At 44.1% G+C, this 23,906-nt stretch overlaps 5 protein-coding genes across 5 annotated transcripts; 2 read left to right on the forward strand and 3 right to left on the reverse strand.

Annotated features, from left to right (window-relative positions):
• Positions 1-4,797: 4,797 nt before the first annotated feature.
• Positions 4,798-5,685, forward strand: LOC127763069 (17.9 kDa heat shock protein 2). Its single transcript, XM_052287656.1, has one exon. The coding sequence runs from the start codon at positions 4,949-4,951 to the stop codon at positions 5,447-5,449; it is 501 nt and encodes a 166-aa protein (XP_052143616.1). The 5' UTR covers positions 4,798-4,948; the 3' UTR covers positions 5,450-5,685.
• A 2,441-nt stretch (positions 5,686-8,126) lies between these two features.
• On the reverse strand, positions 8,127-8,937 carry LOC127764258 (16.9 kDa class I heat shock protein 3). Its single transcript, XM_052289115.1, has one exon. The coding sequence runs from the start codon at positions 8,701-8,703 to the stop codon at positions 8,254-8,256; it is 450 nt and encodes a 149-aa protein (XP_052145075.1). The 5' UTR covers positions 8,704-8,937; the 3' UTR covers positions 8,127-8,253.
• Positions 8,938-15,174: 6,237 nt separating this feature from the next.
• Positions 15,175-16,010, reverse strand: LOC127764686 (16.9 kDa class I heat shock protein 1). Its single transcript, XM_052289603.1, has one exon. The coding sequence runs from the start codon at positions 15,880-15,882 to the stop codon at positions 15,430-15,432; it is 453 nt and encodes a 150-aa protein (XP_052145563.1). The 5' UTR covers positions 15,883-16,010; the 3' UTR covers positions 15,175-15,429.
• A 2,382-nt stretch (positions 16,011-18,392) lies between these two features.
• LOC127765912 (16.9 kDa class I heat shock protein 2-like) lies at positions 18,393-19,115 on the forward strand. Its single transcript, XM_052290886.1, has one exon. The coding sequence runs from the start codon at positions 18,495-18,497 to the stop codon at positions 18,945-18,947; it is 453 nt and encodes a 150-aa protein (XP_052146846.1). The 5' UTR covers positions 18,393-18,494; the 3' UTR covers positions 18,948-19,115.
• Positions 19,116-21,547: 2,432 nt separating this feature from the next.
• Positions 21,548-22,604, reverse strand: LOC127756422 (uncharacterized). Its single transcript, XM_052281757.1, has one exon. It carries the CDS (start codon positions 22,292-22,294, stop codon positions 21,824-21,826), a length of 471 nt encoding a protein of 156 aa, XP_052137717.1. The 5' UTR covers positions 22,295-22,604; the 3' UTR covers positions 21,548-21,823.
• Positions 22,605-23,906: the final 1,302 nt, after the last annotated feature.

Raw genomic sequence — 23,906 nt, forward strand, 5'->3', positions numbered from 1 at the left:
ACTTACAAAATCGTTCACTTTAGATCTTTTGGTGGTTTTGACTCCGATTTTATCCGGCGTGACGGCTAAGTCAGCATAGGACCCACATAGGCCCCACATGTTAGGAAAGAGAGAGGGTGATGGCATGCCCTCCTAACATGTGGGGTCCACGTGGGTTCTACGCTGAGTCAGCCACCACGTTAGATAAAATCGGGGTCAAAACCATCGAAGGACATAAAGTGAACGATTTTATAAGTTGAGAGATGTCATATATCTGGTTTTGCGGTTGGGGGGACGATTTTGTAACTCGATGACAAGTTGAGACCTTCGTTGAACTTTTTCCGTAACGGAATTGTCAGTAACATGCTAGGTCAAAACCTCTCCTCCGGTAATAGTCCAAAGATAGAGACAACACCAACTAATTAGATTAGGTTTTAAGGTTAGGGTGGGTTTGGGAGGCGCTTAGGGGAAGACGGGGTTTCCCCGAACTTAATTAGAGGGATGGTTGGAGTGACGGTGGCCCATCGACAGGCAATGAAAAGGCAACGACGACAGCACCACTTGAACCATGGGCGAGGAGAGCCAGTGGTAGGCGGGGGTCAAGTAGTTGACTAGTTAAAAGGAGAAGGAAGATGTCAACATATCCGATGACGTATGTTGTTGGAGCCGAGAAAGGCAAGACGGGGCTAGGAATGTCGCGGCTAGGGTAGGGTGGAGGAGGAAGGGAGGGGTGTAAGGAAGCTCCGGCAATGGTAGATCAGGTGAGGGATCGGGAGAAGGAAAGAGGGCTTGTGGCAGTGGCGGCGGGAGCGGGAGTGTAAGGAAGAAGCGAATGATATATCGCACAAAACTTAACCCGATCTTTGCCATTCAACATTTTATTCACTTTTTTTAAGACAATTGAGAAAAAGGTAATGAACATAAACATTGGTAAATAAGATTTGAGCCGAGTTTGAATCAGTCTTTTTGTTTGGCATTTCGAAGTACTGAATGATGTTTTTTTTAAAAAAAAAGTTATATGTAGAAATTTCTTTTTATAAATCAAATATTTTTTTCAAGTTTATTATGGTTAGCACTTAGTAATTATTAATGTGCTATTCCCTTATTGTGTGGTGCGAAAAAGCCCCGCCAGTCAGCCTTGTTTAATGAAGCCTCGGTTCTAAAAGATACTAAATCTATGTACTTTGAATCATCGTCAAATGAAACGTACGAACGAGTACTTAAAAAGGTGGTCGACCAATTGCTAAAAGCAAGTTCACAAACGAAAATTATGACCTTAACATCAGGTACGGCCGTATCCGCGTATATGGCCACTTTTAACGTCTGGTACGGCCGTTTTATTTCCTCGCACTGAACCGGTCCGGTGTTTCAAGTTTCAACACCACCCTGTCGATCTACAGTATACTGTAAGTGTGAAGATATTAACGACTTTCGATAAAATTTATGGTTAAACAACTTTTAATAAAACTTATAGACTGTGTTTAGTTCACACTGAAGTTTGAAAGTTTGGTTAAAATTGAAACGATGTGACTAAGTTGTTTGTGTATGAAAGGTTTAATGTGATGGAAAGTTGAAAGTTTGGAAAAAAGACTTTAGAACTAAACATGACCATAGTTAGACCCTGTTTAGTTCCTATCACATCGAATGTTTGGACACTAATTATAAATATTAAAAGTAGACTATTAAAAAAACCCATCCATAATCTTGGACTAATTCACGAGACGAATCAGCCTAATTAATCCATGATTAGACTATGTGATGCTACAGTAAATATTCTCTAATTATGGATTAATTAGGCTTAAAAAATTTGTCTCGCAAATTAGCTTTCATTTATGTAATTAGTTTTGTAAGTAGTTTATATTTAATACTCTAAATTAGTGTCTAAATATAGAGACTAAAGTTAATTCCCTGGATCCAAACACCACCTTAAACTGTTTGTTCATAACTATAATCCGAGTACAATGCTGACTGTAGACACATGGAACGAACCAAATTTCTGAATCATCCGTCACTGACTGCTGCGTGCCACCTTCTCACTGGGTGGAGCCACCATCCACCGGTTTACTTTCACCATGCTAGCCTGATGCCCCCTAGTGCCCCGCCGCTCCACAAGTCAAACCGAAACGCCAACGCGTCTGTTTGCCGTACTGCGCGCCGACGACGTTCTCCCCTCGGTATGTTGATGGATCAAAGCACCAATGCCACGTTCGTTAGTTGCGGCCCAGTGTCGACGAAGATCGTCTATCAGCCATGCAGATGGCATCTGTTGCCGCGCGCAATTGTCATCGCAAATGGCTGTCAATCAAATCTATCAACTGACCACTCGTCGTCTTTTCTTTTTCTTCTTTTTTTCCGTTCTGAAACTTTCACATTTTCGTGCAATGAGGTAATAACATTGATGCTTTGTCCGGACCGTGAGGCGTCGAGGTTCAATTTTCTACTGATGATTTCCACGACTAGTATGCCGGCGCCGAAGCTAGAGTGCTAGACATCACTACACCAACCTTTTTTTTTCTCTGATCTGGTACTCACTTGTGGTGCAAAATCTGATAATTTTAGCATTGAAGTTGACATCTAGGAGAGGATATTTTGTGGATTTAAAGGTAAAGAGAGGCTCTTGGCTACTTGAGTGCTAATTATCCTGTTGTCATGTTCCGCTGTTCGCTACTTCCAGAAGGAGCAGCACTATTGTCACGATAATACATCCACTTGCCCAAGAGCCTACCAAGCAGCCTCGCCAGATTGATATGCTTCCAATTGTCTGAAGTCTGAATCTTGGCCAAACAATCTTTTTCAATCGTTTTACCGCAACTCTTTCCAACCAAAGTTACAGTCACCGTATTCAATAGAGTTGTTTTCTCCGGGCAAAGCTTCTGAATTATGTCATGACTACATCATTAAGCGATGGCAAGTGATGTGACGAATTTCTTGGATAAGGCTCCATAAACCTACATCTCATCTCTTAAGTGCTAAGAAACCAACATAAAGCGCAATGAAATGGATTGACATGTGGTGGTGATAATTATTCCTTCGCGTGGCTGCTAAGTGACTTGTATGAACTAATCCGGTTTTTGCTAAGCACTGCAAAGAAGTCGAATATGGAAGTACGTTTCCTACTATCAAACTTAAATTCAGGATGTCACATTTGATCTGTCTGGCTAATGGCCACCAAGCATTCCTGAGGGCAAACCCCAACCAGAGGACTGAAAGCAAAGTCTTCACCTGCAAAACTCTAGAGTGCATTAATTAAGGAAGAAATTGAGGTCTCGACGTGCTGTCGATCGGTACCCGTCAGTGAGGAATGGTCTATTCTGCACATATTTTCATCGGAGTTTTTTTCGTGGCCCAAAACGTTTCCCCGGCACGGGGAATCTGTGATCTTTGTACCGACTTTTGTGTCCATTACAAACTTTGGTGAATCAGGGACGTACTAAACGTACGTGCCATCTGATCAAAGAATGGACAATTCGGACCGGGCACGGTGGAAAAACATGGCTGTCTGAAACCTACCGTTTTGGCTGAATTATTGGCTCTGTCTCCCTGTTTCTTTCTTGGACTCTCTAGGGGCCTTCTACTACGGCTGTATTTAGTTCAAGCTAAAGTTTAAAATTTGGTTGATATTAAAGATGATGTGACCGAAAAGTTATGTGTATAAGGTTGATGTGATGAAAAAAGAGTAAAGTTTGGATCTAGACACAACCTATTACTCAGCTGCTTCCTGAGAGGGCCAGGAAGGTTCATGAATGAAAAACACATGCTACTTGCCTTACTTGCAGCTTGGACCAGCGTCGTCTTCTTTCTTCTACGAAGTATTCTCTTCTGAAAATTGTTGTTTGATTCGCATCATCTGAGTGTACTGAGTCCCTCCGATTCACCGAACAAGTCGCAATTTGCACATATCAGTCAAAACTTTGCAGCTGAACATATATTTTGCAGCGGTTTAGTACGTAACCGCAAGAGCAAGCTACTGAAACGGGGAGTTTGAAAACGATAAAGCAAGCAAGTGACGCAGATGATTACAAGACATTTACTGCTTTTCTGCCTAACACAAAATTGATGATGCACCTACCGGTCCGGTAACAATACTTTTCTGAAATGAAAGCTCCGGTAATACTACTACTCAAACAAGATAAGCTCAGAGACCAATAGCCCTAGAAATCTTCTGCAATAGTAACAAGGGAGATGTGATTGACGACGCAGGATTCAGACGCGCACGTGGTGACCGGAGCTTGCACAAGACGCCGGAGAGAAAGTGTGAACGAATTCGACATCACCCCCATCAAAACCCTTAACTGACGGAGAGCGACGCCGCAACACCACATCCATCACTTGCCTGCAGATTTGCATCTCATACTGTCCGGGGACACGAGGGGGGCACACCTATCAAATGTAGGGTAGTACTACCTTGCAGCTGAGCTACAGTACAGCGGAGATCGATATATCGCGACGTGTACGGCCACGTCACGACCGATCGATTCATCGAGAGGGCTAGATGACGCAGAAATGTGAACAAAAAACTTAATTAAACGTCGTCTTCGCGAGGGTCCAAAAGGCAGTATTTAGGTGCCGTACAGTGACTGCACGACTGTGGGGGCCTTGCTGTTTCGATCGTTTCACACGCTGGAGAAGAAGAAGGAAACGACGTGGCGCCGATCGCCGCCGTCGATCGGTGGGAGGAAGGTGAAGCCGTGCCCGAGCTTTCGTCGTCTCTCGTTGGAAAGCTACTGTTTTGACCCGTTCACACCACTACGCTTCCAGCTATAGGCAGTATGTACGGTGCCACGCACGGCTCTCGTCCTTTATATAAACCAACTGCCTCGCCATTGCCACCACCAGCAGCAGCTCGCCATCCAAGCATCAAAGCTTCTAAACTGAAGCTTAATCTATATATAAGGAGAGTTCATTTTGATTTTGGTGAGGAAGAAGTAAGTAGAAGTGAATTAGTGATATCGATCAGAGTGTGAAGAAGATGTCTCTGGTGAAGCTGTTTGATACGCTGGCGTTCGACGCCTGGAACCCGTTCAGCATCTTCGGGACGACGGTGGCGGCGGACGCGTGGCTGGCGAGCGACACGTCGGCGTTCGCCAACACGTACATCGAGAGCCGGGAGACGGCGGAGGCGTACGTGTTCCGGGCGGACCTGCCGGCGGGGGTGAAGAAGGAGGAGGTGCGGGTGGAGGTGGACGAGGGGAACGTGCTGGTGATCACCGGCGAGCGCAGCGTCCGGCGGGAGGAGAAGGGCCAGCGGTCGCACCACATCGAGCGCAGCTGCGCCACCTTCTTCGGCAGGTTCCACCTCCCCGACGACGCCGTCGTCGACCTCGTCAGGGCGTCCATGGACGGCGGCATGCTCACCGTCACCGTGCCCAAGGTGGTCACTGACAAGCAGCCCGCCATCGCCGCCGCCGCACCCGTCCCCGCCGTCGTCGCACCCGCTGCCGAGGCGAAGGCAATCGAAGCCAGCCCGTAGTGATGCGATGAACACACACACACACAAAGTCAGTCAATCCAACGATCCGTACGTATACGTTGTCGTCGATGATAAGTTCAAAGTGCTTGCGAGTAAGGTGCTTGCTGTACTTTTGGTTTAATTACCTCTGGTGTGATGAAACGCTTTCTCGATGTAAGACAAGAAAGCTAGTAGTAGCAAAATCATACTATTTGCTTGATGCAATACATGTTCCATCTTAGTTCCCTCTTCTGAAATCTGTGTGCTCCCCATATGAACATTACCGATCATTCTTTTTTTTTTCACGAACCCATAAAAAAGATTACACGTTAATGTATTAAAAGAAAAGAGTTATAGTTATACAACACAATCAGCCAGCCCCCGACTTATGTTTGGCAAAGAGAGAAAATGCAAAATGAAGCTTCTTACCAATCAGGCTGCGTGGTGATCGATCATAGTCCCAGGTCCCCATTCTTTTCGTCTTACGGTATTATTTTTTCAGAAAGTTTTTTAAATGAACTTTCTATACTCCGGTATTTGGGGCATTTTCATGTGCCCACGATAATATTCTAAGCTCAGTTTGATCCACGTCGGCTGTAAAGACTAAAGGAACGTGCCCGTGGGCCGTGGCTGTATAACAGTGCATGTTAGGCTGTTACTACTACCACTAATCTACTGGGGGTCAGCAATTCGGAACAGATACATCACGATTCACGAGCCCCAAAAAAATCTGAAGCTGCATCAGACAGACTGTTTGATGAAAAGCACTAGAGGTAGTTGGGTCGGGTCCCGTGAGGACTTGAGGTTGATGAATGGCCTCGCAACAAGTAGCACGACAATTGACAGGCGAAGGTCTGGAATTAATGGGTGAGGTAGCGACGCACAGTTGCAGACAGCAGACCATTTACACCACCAACTAGGAAGAGAGAAGCACGGATTGCCGGGGTAGCCAGCGTTGCTCCCACGAAATCTATCTATCGCACGAAACGGATTCCAGTGGCGGCAGAGACGTTTTGCCGATCGTGGGGTCACTCAATCAATCCGAACAAGTTGGGAACGAGTTGAAACACACAAGATGGGAAGAGGGGATAGAGCCATAGAGGGGATCGTGGGTTGACCGACTGGATGCCGGCGTACTCTCCGTGGTGGCGCACCAACTTTTTGCACGCCTTGCCGGCTGTGCTCTGGCTGCAGGCGCACGGGGAGGGGGACTCGTCATCTGGCACGTCGGGGAATCATTTGGGCTGAAACTTTGATGGGCTGAATTTTGGGCCTTATTCTGGCGTAGTATTGGGTCGGGATCGCTTCGCTTAAGAATGGTTACGTCATAACCGGGCTGAAGATTTTTCGAAATTGCTAATCGGTGCAGACGCGCTAGATAAATAACTAGCGCGCGTTTCCGTTTTGGCCCATCATTAGCCAGGCCTAAGGCCCAACCACACTTTTGACTTTTTTGTTTTTCTTCCTGAAAGCGCCGACGCATGCATGTGCTAATATAGATAGGAATTACCGCGAAGGGGCAGTCGGGCAAGTGAGACAAATCAATCTACAGCTTAATTAACGCTATAATTCTTCATTATTAGTTCTAATTTTTGATTAGGTGCCGTGATTAACATGAGCACTCATATATGAAAACTTTCAACCCGTTTTTTAAAACTTTCAACTCGTTCTATTAAAAAAAAAACTTTCAACTCAAATTTGAAAATTTCAACCTAAATTTTGAAACTTTCAACTCAAATTTTCGAAAACTTTCAATTAAAAATTCGAAACTTTCATCTAAAATTTTAAAACTTTCAAATCAACTATTTGAAACTTTCAACCTAAATTTGAAAACTTTCAATTCAAATTTTCAAAAACTTTCAACTAAAAATTAAAAACTTTCATCCGAATTTTCAAAACTTTCAAATCCAAAATTGAAAACTTTCAACTCCAATTTTTTTAAAAAAAAATCAATTCCTATTCTAGAACTTTCAAGTCCAAAATTCAAAACTTTTAGTTTCAAATTTCAAAAGTTTCAACTCCGAATCTAAAATTTAAATCTTCATGTTAGCTAGTATTGTATTTATTAGAGTTAATCATGCGATTAACTCTAATCACATTATTAGTATCAGTAGGAGGGGAGCACTTGCATGGGTTGAACGTAGCAAAAGGGAAACGACTCCTAGTCACCTCAACGCGCTCGCGACTTGATCTTCTGGCGCAAGCGCGCACTAGGAGCCCCCAAGATTTTTTGCTGGGCCGATGATTTGGAAAACAAACAGGATGACGTACGGAGCACACACACCTCTAAAAAATTTAGCATTGTCAAACTTTGGGTATATTTTGGCGATAAACCAAGCATACCCCATAATGAAACGGAAGTGAGGGCCTGTTCACTTTGATGCCATTTTCAACATTACCAAATTTTGGTAAAGTTGCTAAAAAAAAGTGGCTACATTTAGTTTGCTGCCAAATTTTAGTAACTATATAAGAAATCCTACCAAAATTTTGGCAAGTTGCCAAAACTAAAATTTTGGTATTGCTAAAATTTGGTAAGGTTTTTTTTATGAAAGTAAACATGCCCTGAATGAAACATGCACGTCTCAGCGAAGGGAACGGAAGTGAATGACACTTGTGCAAATCGGTCGGACACTTTATTTACTCATTCATTCAGACGCCATGGGACAATTCCAAGGACCAAACCAATGTTGTGCTCCGGTCTAACCAGAATACATTACATTGGCGGAGGCCACGACACAACTGCCACACAGACACGAGACTCGCCACACATGGACCTGACACGACCGAACTCGAGCACAGCACGACGTATATAGCTTCTCTCCTTCTCAGCCAGAGATCTCAATTGCCTTCACCTCGGCCTTCTTGACCTCAGCCTTGGGCACGGTGACGGTGAGCACGCCGTTCTCCATGCTGGCCTTCACCTGGTCCACCTTGGCGTTCTCCGGCAGCCTGAACCGCCGCATGAACTGCCCGCTGCTGCGCTCCACGCGGTGCCACTTGTCGTTCTTGTCCTCCTTCTCCTTGCTGCGCTGCCCGCTGATCACCAGCACGTTGCCCTCCTCCACCTCCACCTTCACCTCCTCCTTCTTCACGCCGGGGAGGTCGGCCTTGAAGACGTGCGACTCCGGCGTCTCCTTCCAGTCGACGCGGGCGTTGGCGAAAGCGGCGGTGTCGCGGTCGGAGGTCGCCGGGACGAGGGAGCGGAGGACGCCGTCGAAGGGGTCCCAGAAGTCGGCGAAGGGGTCGAACACGTTGCTGCGCCTCACGAGCGACATTGTTGGTTTGTCGTGGATCGCTAGCTGCTTAGGTTTCTTTGTATGAAGTGGATTGGAGGAAGTTTGGAACGAGTGTTTGTTTGGAGCTCGATCAAATGCTTCAGTCTTGGCTCGATGGATGGAGGTTGGGGAATGAGGCAGGATATTTATAGGTTCACAACCAATCTGTCCTGAAATCTCTGGACTTCTCTGGTTCTTGCTCGTTTCGCTTTACAGCACACTCGATCTGCTTCGCTTCCGTCACTCCAGTACTCCATCAGCCTCTACAAAGCGGGGCTCACCTTAATTTGCTCTAGAGTATTCATTTTTTCCCCCACATATCTCTTGCTTCTTTGATGTAGGTTACTTTGATTGCGATCAAATCTTATCGTGTACTCCCTCAGTCCCAAAACAAAAGCAGCCATAAATTTCAGTATTCAATTTTGATCGTCCATCTTATTTGAATTTTTTTTACAATTAGTATTTATATTGTTATTAGATTATAAAACATGAATAGTACTTTATGCGTGACTTATAATTAGTTTTTTTAAAAATATTTTAAATAAGACGAACGATCAAATTTGTACACGGAAACTTATAGTTGCATTTATTCTGGACGGAGGGGATAGCTAGTATGGAATGATTGATTGAGAACGAGAAACTACGAGAACCAATTGCCCGCTAGTGTGGGCCCCAGGCAGATGGGCAGTACTGATCCTGAACCGTTTGGAAATATGTCGTGAAACTACGGAGTCCTTTTGGCATACCAAATTACACCAGTTTTGAAGTATTACTTCACTGTACATCGTAGAGTGAGTACTAGATCATTCCAGTGGGTTTCGGGAATGCTTCAATTCACTGCTTTCACTGGGAGCAGTGAGTCTCTTGCGAAACATATTTTTAACGGCAACTTGTGAAAGAAAAACACATTTGAGTTTGAATTCACAACCACGTTATTTTACAATGCAGGTCATGCCCATGACTGAAAGGTAAAAATCACTGCCAAAGCATTGCCTCGTTGATAAGTTTTTCTTTTTTAGTGAACTACACTTTTTGGGTCACGTCTATTACACTTTGGATCACCCCGATATTTTTTCTACCCATGTTCATCCTATACCGCGGCAAAGACATAGGTGGATGACTTCGCCAGCGTGTCAGAGTTGACATCCTCGAGGTCGTTTACATGTTAAAGAAGAGGTTTTGGGTGGTTCAAAGTACAACGGACGTAAATTTAGCTAGTCCAAAGTGATAAGACTGAACTAGTGATGATCCAATATAAAACTACAACAGTAAAAGGTGGTTCAAAGTGTAATTCACTCTAAATTTTATATGTACTACCTTTCTTATTAGGGTTGTTTTTGGTTTGGTGCCATGAATTATATTGGTAGGGCCAATGTAATTGATGCATTTTTCTTCCTTTTCCTAACTTCTTTTTTTTTTGAAACACAATACAATGCAGACGTCTACAATACGTACACACTGACCCGTATGAACATACACGCGAACACCCTACTCTAGGAGCACCTTCAAAAGACTGACCCTACATAAAGTCACCGTAGACACCTACGGGTATGTCGTCTACCACTGAAAGAATAATTAGCCATAAATGTGAGCACCCGTATCAAATCTAGAATTTGAACCCGGGTTCCATCACAAGAAACCTAACCTAACCTGTCATGCTACGCTTATTTCACATTTCTCTTATAAATTTACAAAAATTGGTTGCTAAATATTCATGCATTGGTCAGAAGTGATAAAGGCCATATTTTTTTTATCCAACAATGTTTATACCGATACTAAAATTTGAATTTGAGGTTATATCGCTGTAGTTCTTTTTTCTAACATCGATATTTAAGTCATGAAGAACATATATGTATATAACGATACTAAAATTTGAATTTGAGGTTTTATCATTGTAGTTCTGTTCTAACATCGATATTTAAGTCATGAAGAACATAGTTTAACCATAAATTATTTAATCGCTAATATATCGTTTGATGAATTATAAGTAAATGTAAACGGGTAAACATTTACCGCGTATCTACTAAACGTTTTTTTTAAAAGGAGGGCAAAAGCTTTGCCTCGTATATTGATAGAGATGGAGAAAATACAGGGCGATAGAATTATGTACAGGGCTAGTCTAAAAAAGAACTAAGCCCGCAAAAGGTGATGGTTAAGTGATATCTCCCAAGATTCCGAACTCTTGAAGCTTAGAGGCTCCTGCTTTAACCCATGCCCGACCTTCCTCTTTTATCTTGGCGAGGATGGATGCCGGTGGCGATGCAGTGTTTCGAAAAATTCTTGCATTTCGCTCACACCATATTTCCCAGGAGACCAAGATCACCAGAGTACGCAGGGGAATGCGGGGGTTGTTGAGAGAATCTACCACAAGGTTCCACCATTGTTCTACCGAGTCGCAATCGCTCCATTTGATCATTTGGAGGTCGGTTTGAGTCCACCTTTGTATTTCTGTCCAGACCCGCTTTGTAACTCTACAGTGTGCCAGCAGGTGGACTGCTGACTCGTCAATTATGCAGCACAACGGGCAAATCTTCTGGTTTTACCATCCTCTTTTCTCAAGTCTGTCAGCTGTTCAGAGCCTATTTTGGGTAGCGAGTCAGGAGAAGAATTTGCATTTTGGAGGGGCCCACGCTTTCCAGATAGTTTGATTGAAGGCAGACCTCGTGGCCCCCAGGAATTGGAGCCTGTAGGCAGACTTTGCTGAGTATTGACCATTGGCTGTCAAATCCCAGTGGATGCTATCTTGGTCTTCAGTCAGGGGGTTCATTCTTCTAATCATAGTCCATAGGCGGACGGATTGCTGAACGTGATCCGCCTCAGTGATGCGGAGGATGTCGATGTCTCTGACCCAGTTGCTTTCCTGCAGGGCATCATGGACAGATCTGTTCTTTCGTTTTGAGGCCACATAGATGTCTGGGGCGATTTTCTAAGGAGTTTGGTTCTCTAGCCACTTGGAGTCCCAAAAGCGAGCAGTTCTACCGTTGCTGATTGTTGTCACGCCTGGAATTTCTATCCAAAATTCCAAACGCTTACATGTGTGTTAAATCCTTGTCCAGGAATCAGCCGAGGCACACAATAACAAATTGATAATAGAGTACTCTTAAACAACTAATTAATATTCGCAAAATAGCAAATTATTACAGAGGTGGATAGTTCCTCTCAAAAAAAATAAAATTCTACGCAGCGGAAAATAAAACAAACTACGGAACAGCTATGGCGACTCCACTCCACAGGCAACTTAACCCGGACCAAGCCTAGTCCTCCAGATCATCACCTTCACTGAAGTACTCCTCCTCTGATGAATGAATATTGCAAGAATGAGCATATGACATACTCAACAAGCCACACAGCAAATATGCAAGTGCACAGGATAACAAAGGATGGCATAATATAGCTCATTTGTATAAACAGCATTTAATAAATATTTAAGAGAATAGTAAAACAGTTGAATAATTAATCAGTATTAAATAAACACTACACAACACACCCGTGTTGCATAGACCCAACCTCATCTGAACAACCAACCCCGGTTGTACAAATCAAACCTCCATACCAGGAATATGCCATTCCAAACCAGGAGTCAAATTAATTATCACATTATTATCACCAATGAATAGTGTGAGACTAATCACGAAAAACATTGTTAGACCCGCCCATAACCGCGGGCACGGTTATTCGAATAGTTTTACTCTGGCCAGAGATGTACCACTTTACCCACAAGACACAGTTCCACAACATGTTACCATGCGCCTCAATACCACCACGGTACCTCGGAAAGGAACTGTGACAATACCCCTCGCACAACACAACTCACCACAGTGCACCATACCTGGATCATAATCACCCCCTCTACAACCAGAGGCATGGACTCCCCAGCGACCCCCACGGACTTCTCGCCGCTTCTCAGTCTGGCACCCCATAATGAACCATGCTATACAAAAGGTAAAGCCGTTGCCCACGCTGGCTTGTGGTTGGCACGGTAAATGTTTCACAACAGTAGGTTGCGAACCGGTCCTTAATTGTCATGAGCACAACCATCAAAACCACATGCTCACAACCCACCTTTATCAAGTTTTAATTATCAATTAATTACCATCACACAATTAACCATCGTGAGCTACCATTAAATAATTAATAACAATGTGATATAATTTATATTTAGTCCCCTTTAATTAGCTAATGTTTCTAAGCATGGCTAAGCAATTATACATATAGCATTTAGCTGAACCAATCCAATATATAAGGTTCATGCTAATCAAATTATAGCCCATAGGAAAATAAAGTCATCTTCGGCCATTAATTATTCGGGAAAAGGTTCACCACCCGATGACATTCGAAAATAATGCATATGTTGAAATAAAATAATAGCTTTAAACGGGTTCAACATGCTCAAAGGGTTGTTTGGGATCTGTGTGACTTGCCTTGGGCTTCCACAAAAACCTCTGAACCTTCCTCAACTGAAACGCTCTCCTCCGGAACGTCGGAAACTAAAGCAAATAAACAAAAATCAACAAAACAGTAAAAAACAAGCATAAACAGTATATGTGGATATTTTTAACATGTAGATCTCGATTTTAGATGAATTTAGCAACTTGAACCACTTGAATCGGAGCTACGGTTAATTAGTTATGATTTTCCGAAGTTTTAATCTATTTAATCTATTAAAAAAAACTGAAAAAAGAGGAGATGATGACGTCAGCATGACGTCATCAATGGCGGCCGGCTCGGATGGCGACCTCGCCGGAGCTAGGGTGGTCGGCCGGGGTTTTGGAGGACACCTACACGTAGAGGGCGACGACGGGAACCCAATGGTGCTCACCTATGCGTCAAACAACGACCGACGACGGCCGGCGACGAGAGGTGGCGGCGGCGGCGGCGGCTAGGGCGTCGCGGCGGCTGCGCTACAAGCGACGGCGGGGCTCGGGACTTGGGGCAAACGGAAAAGGATGACTAGGGGATGCTTTATATAGGCATGGGTGAGAGAGATCGAACTCCAAACGAGAGGAATCGAAACCGGAAAATCTTCGGGTTAGTTTGGAGAGATAAAATCAAAACGAGTTTGATTCGGATAAAATACAAGGAATTAAGTTCCGATTCTTGGGGGAAATGAAAGAGGGAGATAAGGGAAATATTTCCCCTCAACAAATTTTAGGAAAACACAAGAGAAAAGGTTGGATTTGGAGGGGAAAAACCGAGCCAATTCGGTCTCAGTTCGGCTGCTAGAGGTAGAAGATGAACAGTGCCGAGGGAGGCAAATTAGACTTTCGGATGGGCTGAGAAGGGGAAGAGCAGCTCGGCTTGGGCTGCACAGCACGCACACGAGGGGGAGAGATGTTGGCTGAAATCAGCCCAACGGCTTAGGAGAGGATTTTAAAAACTTTTCCAATTAAAATAATTCGTGAAATGATGTTTCATTATTTAAAAATACTTTCCTTGCTCAAATAATTCCCAGAAAAATCTAGAAAATAGATAAACAAGCAAAGTATTTAACGAGATTTTATCTAACTCAGTTTTATGTTACAATTTCTCCTAGATTATTAGAGTTTAACTTGAAGGCTTTTTAAAATAATTTCTAGAAATGATTTAAAATATGGATTATTAATTTAGGCGATTTTTAGGGTGTGACAATTGTTATGTTGTTGCGGCCGAAAAAAGCTCCCTATCTTCCTGACTGCACGGAACTGCCGTTCCCACCCAAGACTTCTCCGGGGCCGTCCATTCGTACCATAGCCACCTAAGCCGCAAGGCGGAGGCGAAGCGCTGAAGATCCATTACTCCTAGTCCTCCCAGGTCTTTGGGCCTGCAGACTCTTTTCCAGTTGACCTTGCATTTCCCCCCAGAAATGTTTTCCCCTCTTGCCCAGAGAAATTTCCTTCTTATTTTATCAATGTCCTCTAAGGTTCCATCCGGAAGCTTCAGGGAGGTTAAGTGGTAAATGGGCTGCGCTGTGAGAACTGTTTTGGTTAAACAGATCCTTGCGGCCGCTGACATCATTTTCCCTTGCCAGGGGGCCAGGCACGATCGACATTTGTCTAGCAGCGGTTGGAGATGGACTTTCTTTAGCCTTCCTACCACCAGTGGTAGTCCAAGATATTTCATGGGGAAATTTGTTAGCCCTGCCGGGAAGATGCTCGTGATGGTGCTAAAGGTTGATGGTGCTGCATCGGATTGGGATCTACTAAACGTTTCAAAATGTACTAAACGATAAGGTGTCAAAACTGATCTCTTAAAAGTTTTATGGTTGAAGTTGCATTCTAGGTATAATATGATGTTGTTTTTTGTAACTTAAACCTTATATAAATCGTGAGTTTTATTAAATTTACTTAAAAATATAAAATATAGTGACCTGAAACTTATCGACTCTTATCACATTCCATTTCTTCGGCTGAAGTTTCAAATCAGACCACCGCACACCTAGGAGTATAACTGTTGTCAAAAGCTAGTATAACACAGTATATATAACATCGGAATTCAAAAACGTTTGCATGATGTTTGCAACCTGAAAAGCTCTTTATTTATTCCTCAACGAGCAAGAACTAAGAAGGCGATTACACAAGTACTCACAAAGGAATACATGAAACCGGCCGACTCAGCCACTCGGACTCCCAACGCGTACGACACACCAGCAGCAGACCATACTTGCACGACCAAACAAACACACACTGAAATACTGAATTACTGACACCAAACATGACTTCTTCCCTCACCGATCACATCTTCAGGAGCTTAACCGGAGATCTCAATGGCCTTCACCTCAGGCTTCTTGACCTCGGCCTTGGGCACGGTGACAGTGAGCACGCCGTTCTCCAGTCCGGCCTTCACCTGGTCCACCTTGGCGTTCTCCGGCAGCCTGAACCGCCGCATGAACTGCCCGCTGCTGCGCTCCACGCGGTGCCACTTGTCGTTCTTGTCCTCCTTCTCCTTGCTGCGCTGCCCGCTGATCACCAGCACGTTGCCTTCCTCCACCTCCACCTTCACCTCCTCCTTCTTGACGCCGGGGAGGTCGGCCTTGAAGACGTGCGACTCCGGCGTCTCCTTCCAGTCGATGCGGGCGTTGGCGAAGGCGGCGGTGTCGTTGTCGGAGGTGGCCGGGACGACGGAGCGGAACACGCTGTCGAAGGGGTCCCAGAGGTCGAGGGAGAATGGGTCGAACACGTTGCTGCGCCTCACCAGCGACATGGTTGCTCTAGCTTTCGCTTTCTGATGCGAAGTTGTGGGCTACTGAAATGGAACGGAAGAAGTGATTGCAAAGAGGGCGATTTGGGAGTTTGGGACGTATGCAAGTCTTGTTTGTTGTGTGTTCCTCGGTGGGTTTCAGCTCAAGAGCGGTGCACATATTTATAGGATTTGTCCGGGAACTGCGCAATGGACGTTCTTGAGGCGTCTCGAGTCATCTACTTTTGTTTCGGTGCTCCTGATTTGATCTGCTCCCTTCTAGAAAAGGCTTTGCTTCCCAGTCCAGACTAGTCTCCACACTCCCAAGTGCTGGTCTGGATGAAATCAATGATTGCCTACTTAGATTTGATGTGTACTGTATTAAACTGGAGTATTTAGAAAGACCAGCCGGATTTAATTTTTGTTCCAGATTTGTCCAGTGTTAATCACATATACTTAATCAGGTAGCTGCAAGACGAGATGCTTCTGCACAACGACGAATGATTAATCAGCGACCCACTGCTTGCCAACCTATTTTTTTTTAAAACACTTGCCAACCTATTCATTCAGCATGATAAATACGGACGTTTAAAGGATTTTGTATCACACCCCGTTACTACAAGCCTATAACACATTTGCAAACAGCATATTTGCCAAAAAAGAATAATTTATAAATAAAACTTGTATATACGTGTTTTTAGTGATCTTAAAGCAAAAACTGAAAAATGAATTTTGATCAAAACCCCCAAAATCAACTTCAAATTTAAAGTTGAAATTTTAAATTTTGGTTGATAAATATAAGTATAAGTAAAATGATGAGATTGTTAGTTTAATAACAGATATTCAACCGTGAATCGCGGAATAAGTTACTCCTGTAGTATAAAATTTATTCCTCAAAAGAAAGGATAAAATTATGGCTCTGGCATAAAATAATTAGAGCAAGTTTAATAGTATAGTCCACTACTAACTTAAAATCATCTATAGCCAATATAATAGTCAATTTATACAATAATTGCTTACTATACTATTAATAACTGGTCCTACCTATCATACATACATTACGTATTGGAGTCCGTGCTGCAGCTGGCTACAGATCTGTAGCCCGCTGCTTTTCTCTATCTTCTTTTATCTCTTTAAAATATGTTTGTAGCTGGCTTATAGCTTGCTATTATACCTGCTCTTAAAGGCAAAACCATCTTTTCACCCCATAATAACGTTAGGGGTGGGCAACTGGGCATACATTCGGTTCGGTCTCGGGTCAATGATCAAAATTTGAGGATACTAAAAGAAATGCAATCAACAATAAATCTTGTTTTAGGACATATTTCAAAAGTGAACAATCACAACAACAAATTATATATAACACCAAGTAACCAATATAGTGGTTTTAATTTTATTTTTTCAAGCATGATACTTCCTTCGTCTCATACATATATACCATCCCGTACTATATTTTTTTTTTGGGACGAAAAAATATTTATCTGAGTTTTAGCTAATGTTAATTCGGTTAAGAGACTCATGGTTAAATTCACCGTATTAAATTCAGTTAGTAAGAAGGGTTAGAAAACGATAGGCAAATAAACGATAAATAGCAATAGATCAATCACATAAGATATAAGATTTAACGTGGAAAATCCTCTCAAAGCAAGAGAGAAAAAGCCACGGGTGCCAGGCAGCAAATATCTTCACTATAACGGGTTGAGGTTAAAACGCCGAACGGCGGCTTACAAGAAGAAGTATATATGAAGGTGAAATACTAAAGTGATAACAATCCGTCCGAAGCTAGCCTTTATACATGTGCAAATGAATCCTTGAGACGAATTCCTTTTTTAGCATAAATAAATCCTTCAACCTAAACACAATAAAGAAAAACACTTTCGGTGCCAAATAACCTCTTGGGCTAAATCACTATACCAACTAAGTTTGAGCAAAAGCAACAAGAAACTAGCTTTGTCATCATTTCTGCTTCGTTCCGGCTGAAGCCTCCGGCGACGGGCCTCCGCTTCGCTCCGTTGGAAGCTAGACTTTATACGTGTGCAAATGAATTTAGCTCACAACTTAACAAGAAAGAGACCGGAAATTTCGGTCTCATTTCTGTTAGTTCGGTTGGTTTTAATTTATTTTGTCCACCCCTAACTAACGTTAAATCGACGAAAACCTACTAAAACAACAAATAAATGATAAAAACAGTTCGAATGAGAGGCATTACAGCCTTACAGGAGAGTGAATTTTACAAGGGTAAATGTCTAGCTCGGTTAACTTTAGAGGATAAATAAATAATTTTCTTAAAAAGGAAAAAAGAGCACATACTAATTAATGAAAATCATAAAACAAGGAGCTCCACGCTCCAGTAAGCGGGAGACTAGTCTAGAAAAGAGTGGGTCCTGCTGGACAGAGACAAGGGAAATAAGCTGATCTGGAAAGAAAAGAGTACATCAGAGAGTGGAGATCACTCGAGATGCTTCAAGACCAAGTTCTGAAGAACCTATAAATACGCCCACCTTGCATCGCATCTCCGCATTCAAGGCAGAGCTAGTAGTGATCACATCGCCAATTCACAGTCGAATCAAGCAAACCATCCAAATCACACCGAACTCTTCTTCTTCCCATCCTCCAGAGATCCAAGCAGCTTAGCCATGTCGCTGGTGAGGCGCAGCAACGTGTTCGACCCCTTCTCCCTCGACCTCTGGGACCCCTTCGACAGCGTGTTCCGCTCCGTCGTCCCGGCCACCTCCGACAACGACACCGCCGCCTTCGCCAACGCCCGCATCGACTGGAAGGAGACGCCGGAGTCGCACGTCTTCAAGGCCGACCTCCCCGGCGTCAAGAAGGAGGAGGTGAAGGTGGAGGTGGAGGAAGGCAACGTGCTGGTGATCAGCGGGCAGCGAAGCAAGGAGAAGGAGGACAAGAACGACAAGTGGCACCGCGTGGAGCGCAGCAGCGGGCAGTTCATGCGGCGGTTCCGGCTGCCGGAGAACGCCAAGGTGGACCAGGTGAAGGCCGGCATGGAGAACGGCGTGCTCACCGTCACCGTGCCCAAGGCCGAGGTCAAGAAGCCCGACGTGAAGGCCATTGAGATCTCTGGCTAAAATGGTGAAAACGGGAGTTTGTCAAGGTCAAGGCGTGTCATGCATGTTCACTCTGAACTGTTTGCGGTGTTTCACTCGGGTTTGATGGTTTTTACTAGTCCTATGAACTGTGTATTCTTTTGTACTCTGTTGTGAGCGCGTTTGCACGAAGCAATAAATAAAAATAAAATCAGCTTGTTTGTATATTGATCATGCATGTGTGCTCATGTCGATCGCGGCAGCCACGCAATGCGTGTGCACAGCTGCACAGGTCGAATAATTAGAGCGTACACGTTGCCGGCGATAACTAGCTAAACTCCAGTGGTGCGGTTATCTTCTCTGCTTGCGGTTTTATTGATCGTTGTTCTAGTGCCCTTGAAGCGGAACTGCTTGCTTGTAAGGAGGGTATTAATATGGCGCTCCAATGGACCTTACTCCCCATTATTGTTGTGGCGGATTGCTTGGTGGCTGTCTCTATGATCAGGATGCAAAGGAGGAGGCGCCAGAGGCGGAGCCAGGATTTTAGATCGATGGAGGATGCAAAGGAGGTGTCAACCAGGGGCAGAGCCAGGATATTAGATCGATGGTGTCACTATCAATGATAACAATTTAAGTAAAATAAAATTAGTGCTAATTGATAAAGTAAAATAGAAATTTCTTTTCAAAAATAATTCGACTTGTATTCATGCCAACTATCTAATTGGTGAAATTAAATTATAAAAGACTAAATTAAAATTGCTAGATATACATGTGCAAGTGAATAATAATATTCCTTCTAGGTTAATAATACTTGCCGTTTTAGATAAGGATATTGTCTCAGAAAACAACTCTGACCACTAACTGTGAGTTTTAGGCTATCAAACAACTTTGACCACGAGTCAAATATTGTGAGTTTTGGGCTATCAATAGTTAATTAACCTGCTAGCTACTGTCTGGCTGTCCATGCTCACATAGGATGGTGTCACAAAGCAAGTTAATTTGGTGTCACTCATTGCAAAGTAAAAGGAATAATGAAGACAAGACACAAGCCATTGGTGTCATGTGACACCAATGGTTGTACACTGGCTCCGCCCCTGGCGTCAGCGTTGGCTCATCTTGTCAGAGACATCAATACTCTGTTGAGAGGAAGTAGGGAGATCATACTGAAGAAAATTCATCGTTCTCAGAATTCTGTCAGTCATGTTTTAGCAAATAAAGCCCGTACTGAATATCTCACTAAGTTCTAGGCTGATGATAGTTGTAATCTTATTTTGCAACTTGTTTGTTCTGATTGCTAAACGCTGATGGGTTCAAAAAATAATTCTCCAACTCCCACTAGGTAAAGAAAACCGTTAGATGGAAGCCTGTGGCTAGGCTTCAAGGTTCTTCACGTAGCATACGGCGGTACGGGCCAGGGTCCATGGCCGCGGCCCGTAGAGCCACGTCAATTTAAATCTTAGCCGCACAATCGTCTCCATCCAGCGGTTGTATTTGTCTGATTGGGGTTCGGAGAATTCTTTGCCGAACCCCTACGAGCCACTGTTTCCCAATTACCGGATAACACTACCGATCGGTGTGACTACATGTACTACTCCCTCTCTACTCTATCCACAAATACATGTATGAATCTCTAATATATTTTTTTCTCCTAAACTAATTATCCCTAAAATATTTTTTCTCCTAAACTAATTATCTGATCTACGATTCAATTACATTATTTTAATTGTTGATTTTTTTCTGTCCGATTTTCTTGAGGACTCTCGATTTGGAGTTCCCTTCAAGTTTACCGGCTGCCTGGCAAATGTTCCACCTTTCCCCGCAATCTTCGACCATTTTTTTTGTTTTGTAGCTCATATATTTGAGGCTGGAGTTGGTGGGGAGAGCTCAGAGCTCCCACGAAAGCCCATGAAAATGGGCATTTGTCTTGCATGTTAGCCTGTTAAGGCGACTCGGGTTCGGAAAAGAATTCCCCGAACCCCACTTGGTCCAAAGCAACCGTTGGATGGAGGCGCGTTTGCGGCTACGATTCAAGCTGACGCCGTAGGGTCTATGGATCGTGGGCGAGGCCCAGTTACGTGAGCCCAGTTTCCGTTTAGGCCCAATAATGTCAGCCCAACGAAACGAGGGCTGGCCATTCCAATGGTATCGTTTGTGTCACTGAAACGAACCTGGATTTGGTCCAAACGAAATCATCAGGTGAAACTGGCATTTTGTGCTAGCTGCTGCCTAATAGCTCAGTCAAGGTCCAGCCGAAAGCAGCTGGAGCATGCAGGCAAATCCAAACAGACATGACCCAGATTTCCTGCCATCCTTGGCAGTTCTCGTGCTAAAAGCAAAGCTAGCCAGCATAGCTTTTGGTTGTATAGCACATTGCCAAGGTGCCAAGGTGCTACGTCACATCATTTTGAAAATTTTAAATTCAATCTAAGAATATCTCGAGAGTATCAAAAGCTCCCAATGATCAATTGGATTTGTCAAAGACCGAGCAGCAGATCGCTTCACTGTACTTCGTTTCCTTTTTCTACGAATCTGTGCCGCGAAAAATTTTAAAATTTAGCTTCCTTTTACTTTAAAACTATCCGTAGATTTTTTTTAAAAAAAATATTTTTTAGATTTATTTCTAGAGATGCTTTCATAATTTCAACGATAAGTGAAAAACAGAGTAGCAGGGTTGCAATTTTGCTTCACAGCAAAGACACTGGACATGTTCAAGTATGCTGTTATGCACCGACATCGTTGATGATTACAGAACAGTGATAGAAGCATCAATAGCTAGTATAGTCACATACTGCAGCAAGCAACGAACAAAGAAAGAAACCGAGCAACACGCAAAGCTACACTAGAGTATATGCATACTGCAATCGATCGATTCAATTCCAACGGATTTTACCGGAATGTCATTTCTGGTTTGTCCATGCTCACTCCGGGATGGCGACGAGCACCGGCCGCCACGGTCTCCTCATCATCAGCCGCCGCCGGAGCCCGCCGAACATGAACCGCCGCCGGCACTGCACGGCCGCACCATCACGGCCGCCGCCCGACGACGTCGTCACCATGCCGTGCGCCGGCCGAGCCATCACTGGGTGATGCAGCCCCGGTGGTGGTAGCACGACCACCGGCGCCTGACCATCTTTCTTGGCGCACAGCGACGCGTTCCGGCAGGTCACGGCGGCGTCGTCGATGGCGCCATCGTCGTCGGCGTCGTCCGACACCAGGAGCTCCTCCAAAGAGCTTCTGCTGGTCAAGAGGAGGCTGCTCTTCTCGCCGTCGTCCTCCTCCCCGGCAGCCGCATAATCCGGCCTGTAACTCTTGCGGCGGCAGCAGAGAAGGCGGCGCACGAGCACCCAGAAGCTCTTCACCCTTGGCCTGTAGAGCGTCGTCCTGGCCATCTATCCTCCAGCCTCCAGGTCGCTCCTGCTGCCGATCTCAGCTAGGACAGTACAGTTATATACTACTCCTAGCAGCTAGCTAGTAGTACTGGTATTCTCTCTCACTTAATTTTTCAGCTGGTTGGTAGCCCTGAGATACTGTTGCTCACTTGGAGATGATCTGGGATTCTGGAGCTAATCCTCGAATTGTGCTTTACCGTCTTTAAAATTTGCCATATGGAATTCTTTTATTATTCCTATGTCATCTGTTCGTGCTAGACCTCAACTTCAGGAATAATGTTATCACACTTTCTTAGACACCTTTCTTATGCCAAGGTGAAATCTGTAAAATCAGCCATGAAATATACTGTATTCTACGTGACGATTTCATAGTTTAGGAGTGGCTTGTGAGAGCCGCAATACGCAGCAGGCTGCCATATGGAGGCTACGAGAGGAAGACGCGGGAGTTGTCTGCTGATCCAGCGTCCAAAAAGAAAGAAAGAAAAATGCGCGGGAGAGTACGTCGCATCAGCATCACCGTCAGGCGCTAACTGCCCGGGCGCTAAAAGACGCGCGAAATTTGGTGCGATACTGTTCGAATCATCGGGGGAGTCTCCCCCTCTGCTTATCACACCAGTGTATGCATGTCATCTTCGGATCCCAGTGAGATTTGGACGAAACAAAAGCATCGATTTATGCGTTGGGGGGTGATGGGGTGATTTGACGCGTTCATTCGAGCAAGTCGCTCTGTGACTTTGTTCCCATGTGACATGGGAATGGTGTGTCGTCTTAATGAAAGAACTTGTCTGATAATGTTGAAGTGGGGACCATGGAAGATGTGCTTAGTACTATTATCATTATCTACATGGATAAAATCACTGATATCTAGAGATAGAGATAATTGTACAATATCATAGTCCACTATACGTGAACAAAATCGAAAAAAGCAAGCTCGCAAGTTAGCGAAATAGTGAAAACTTTATCCTGTAATTAAGGCCCACCAATACCTCTTCTCCCATTCCCGTTCAACGTCGACGAAGTGGCTAGCCGTCACCCATCCTTGTCCCTGACCACCCTCCATCCCTCCCTTAAATCTTCTTTTTTACTCATGCAGCGCTACCCTTAGCTCCGTCGAAGCTCCGGTATCAATAGTCGGGAGATATTCCCGTTGCAGGGACTCCGCCTCTCTGTTATTGTTGCTCCAACCACCGCGCACCGCATTGGGCTCATGCTGACCTTTCTAGAGCAGGAGCAGTGGCCAGTGGCACGGCATACACGATGTCATTGTGCCTATGGTGGTGATAGTTGATGTCGAAGGAGAAGAGAGGATTTGAGTATATAGCTAAAAGTTTTTGTAATTTTGAATTGGGAACTTTTATATTTGAATTGAAAGTTTTCGTAATCTTGAGGTAGAGTTCTAGATCTTCAGTTAAAAATTTTGTGATTTTGAGAAGAAAGTTTTAGACTTGAATTGAAAGTCTAACTAACATCTAGCCAACTTCGTCTATGATATGCCGGCCCAGTGAAAAGGCCATAATGTTGACAGCACCTGGCCCACTTAATCGAAGGCGTTGTAATGGGCCTAGAAGTAAGTCCATCCAGCCCACGGATTACAGCAAGCGCTTCAAAGCGC

This window comes from Oryza glaberrima, chromosome 1 (assembly GCF_000147395.1).
Source record: "Oryza glaberrima chromosome 1, OglaRS2, whole genome shotgun sequence".
Taxonomy (NCBI): Eukaryota; Viridiplantae; Streptophyta; class Magnoliopsida; order Poales; family Poaceae; genus Oryza; species Oryza glaberrima.

Excerpts from the sequence above, each read along its gene's own strand:
- LOC127763069 (XM_052287656.1), top strand. The coding sequence starts at position 4,949 with ATGTCTCTGGTGAAGCTGTTTGATACGCTGGCGTTCGACGCCTGGAAC.
- LOC127764258 (XM_052289115.1), bottom strand. The coding sequence starts at position 8,703 with ATGTCGCTCGTGAGGCGCAGCAACGTGTTCGACCCCTTCGCCGACTTC.
- LOC127764686 (XM_052289603.1), bottom strand. The coding sequence starts at position 15,882 with ATGTCGCTGGTGAGGCGCAGCAACGTGTTCGACCCATTCTCCCTCGAC.
- LOC127765912 (XM_052290886.1), top strand. The coding sequence starts at position 18,495 with ATGTCGCTGGTGAGGCGCAGCAACGTGTTCGACCCCTTCTCCCTCGAC.
- LOC127756422 (XM_052281757.1), bottom strand. The coding sequence starts at position 22,294 with ATGGCCAGGACGACGCTCTACAGGCCAAGGGTGAAGAGCTTCTGGGTG.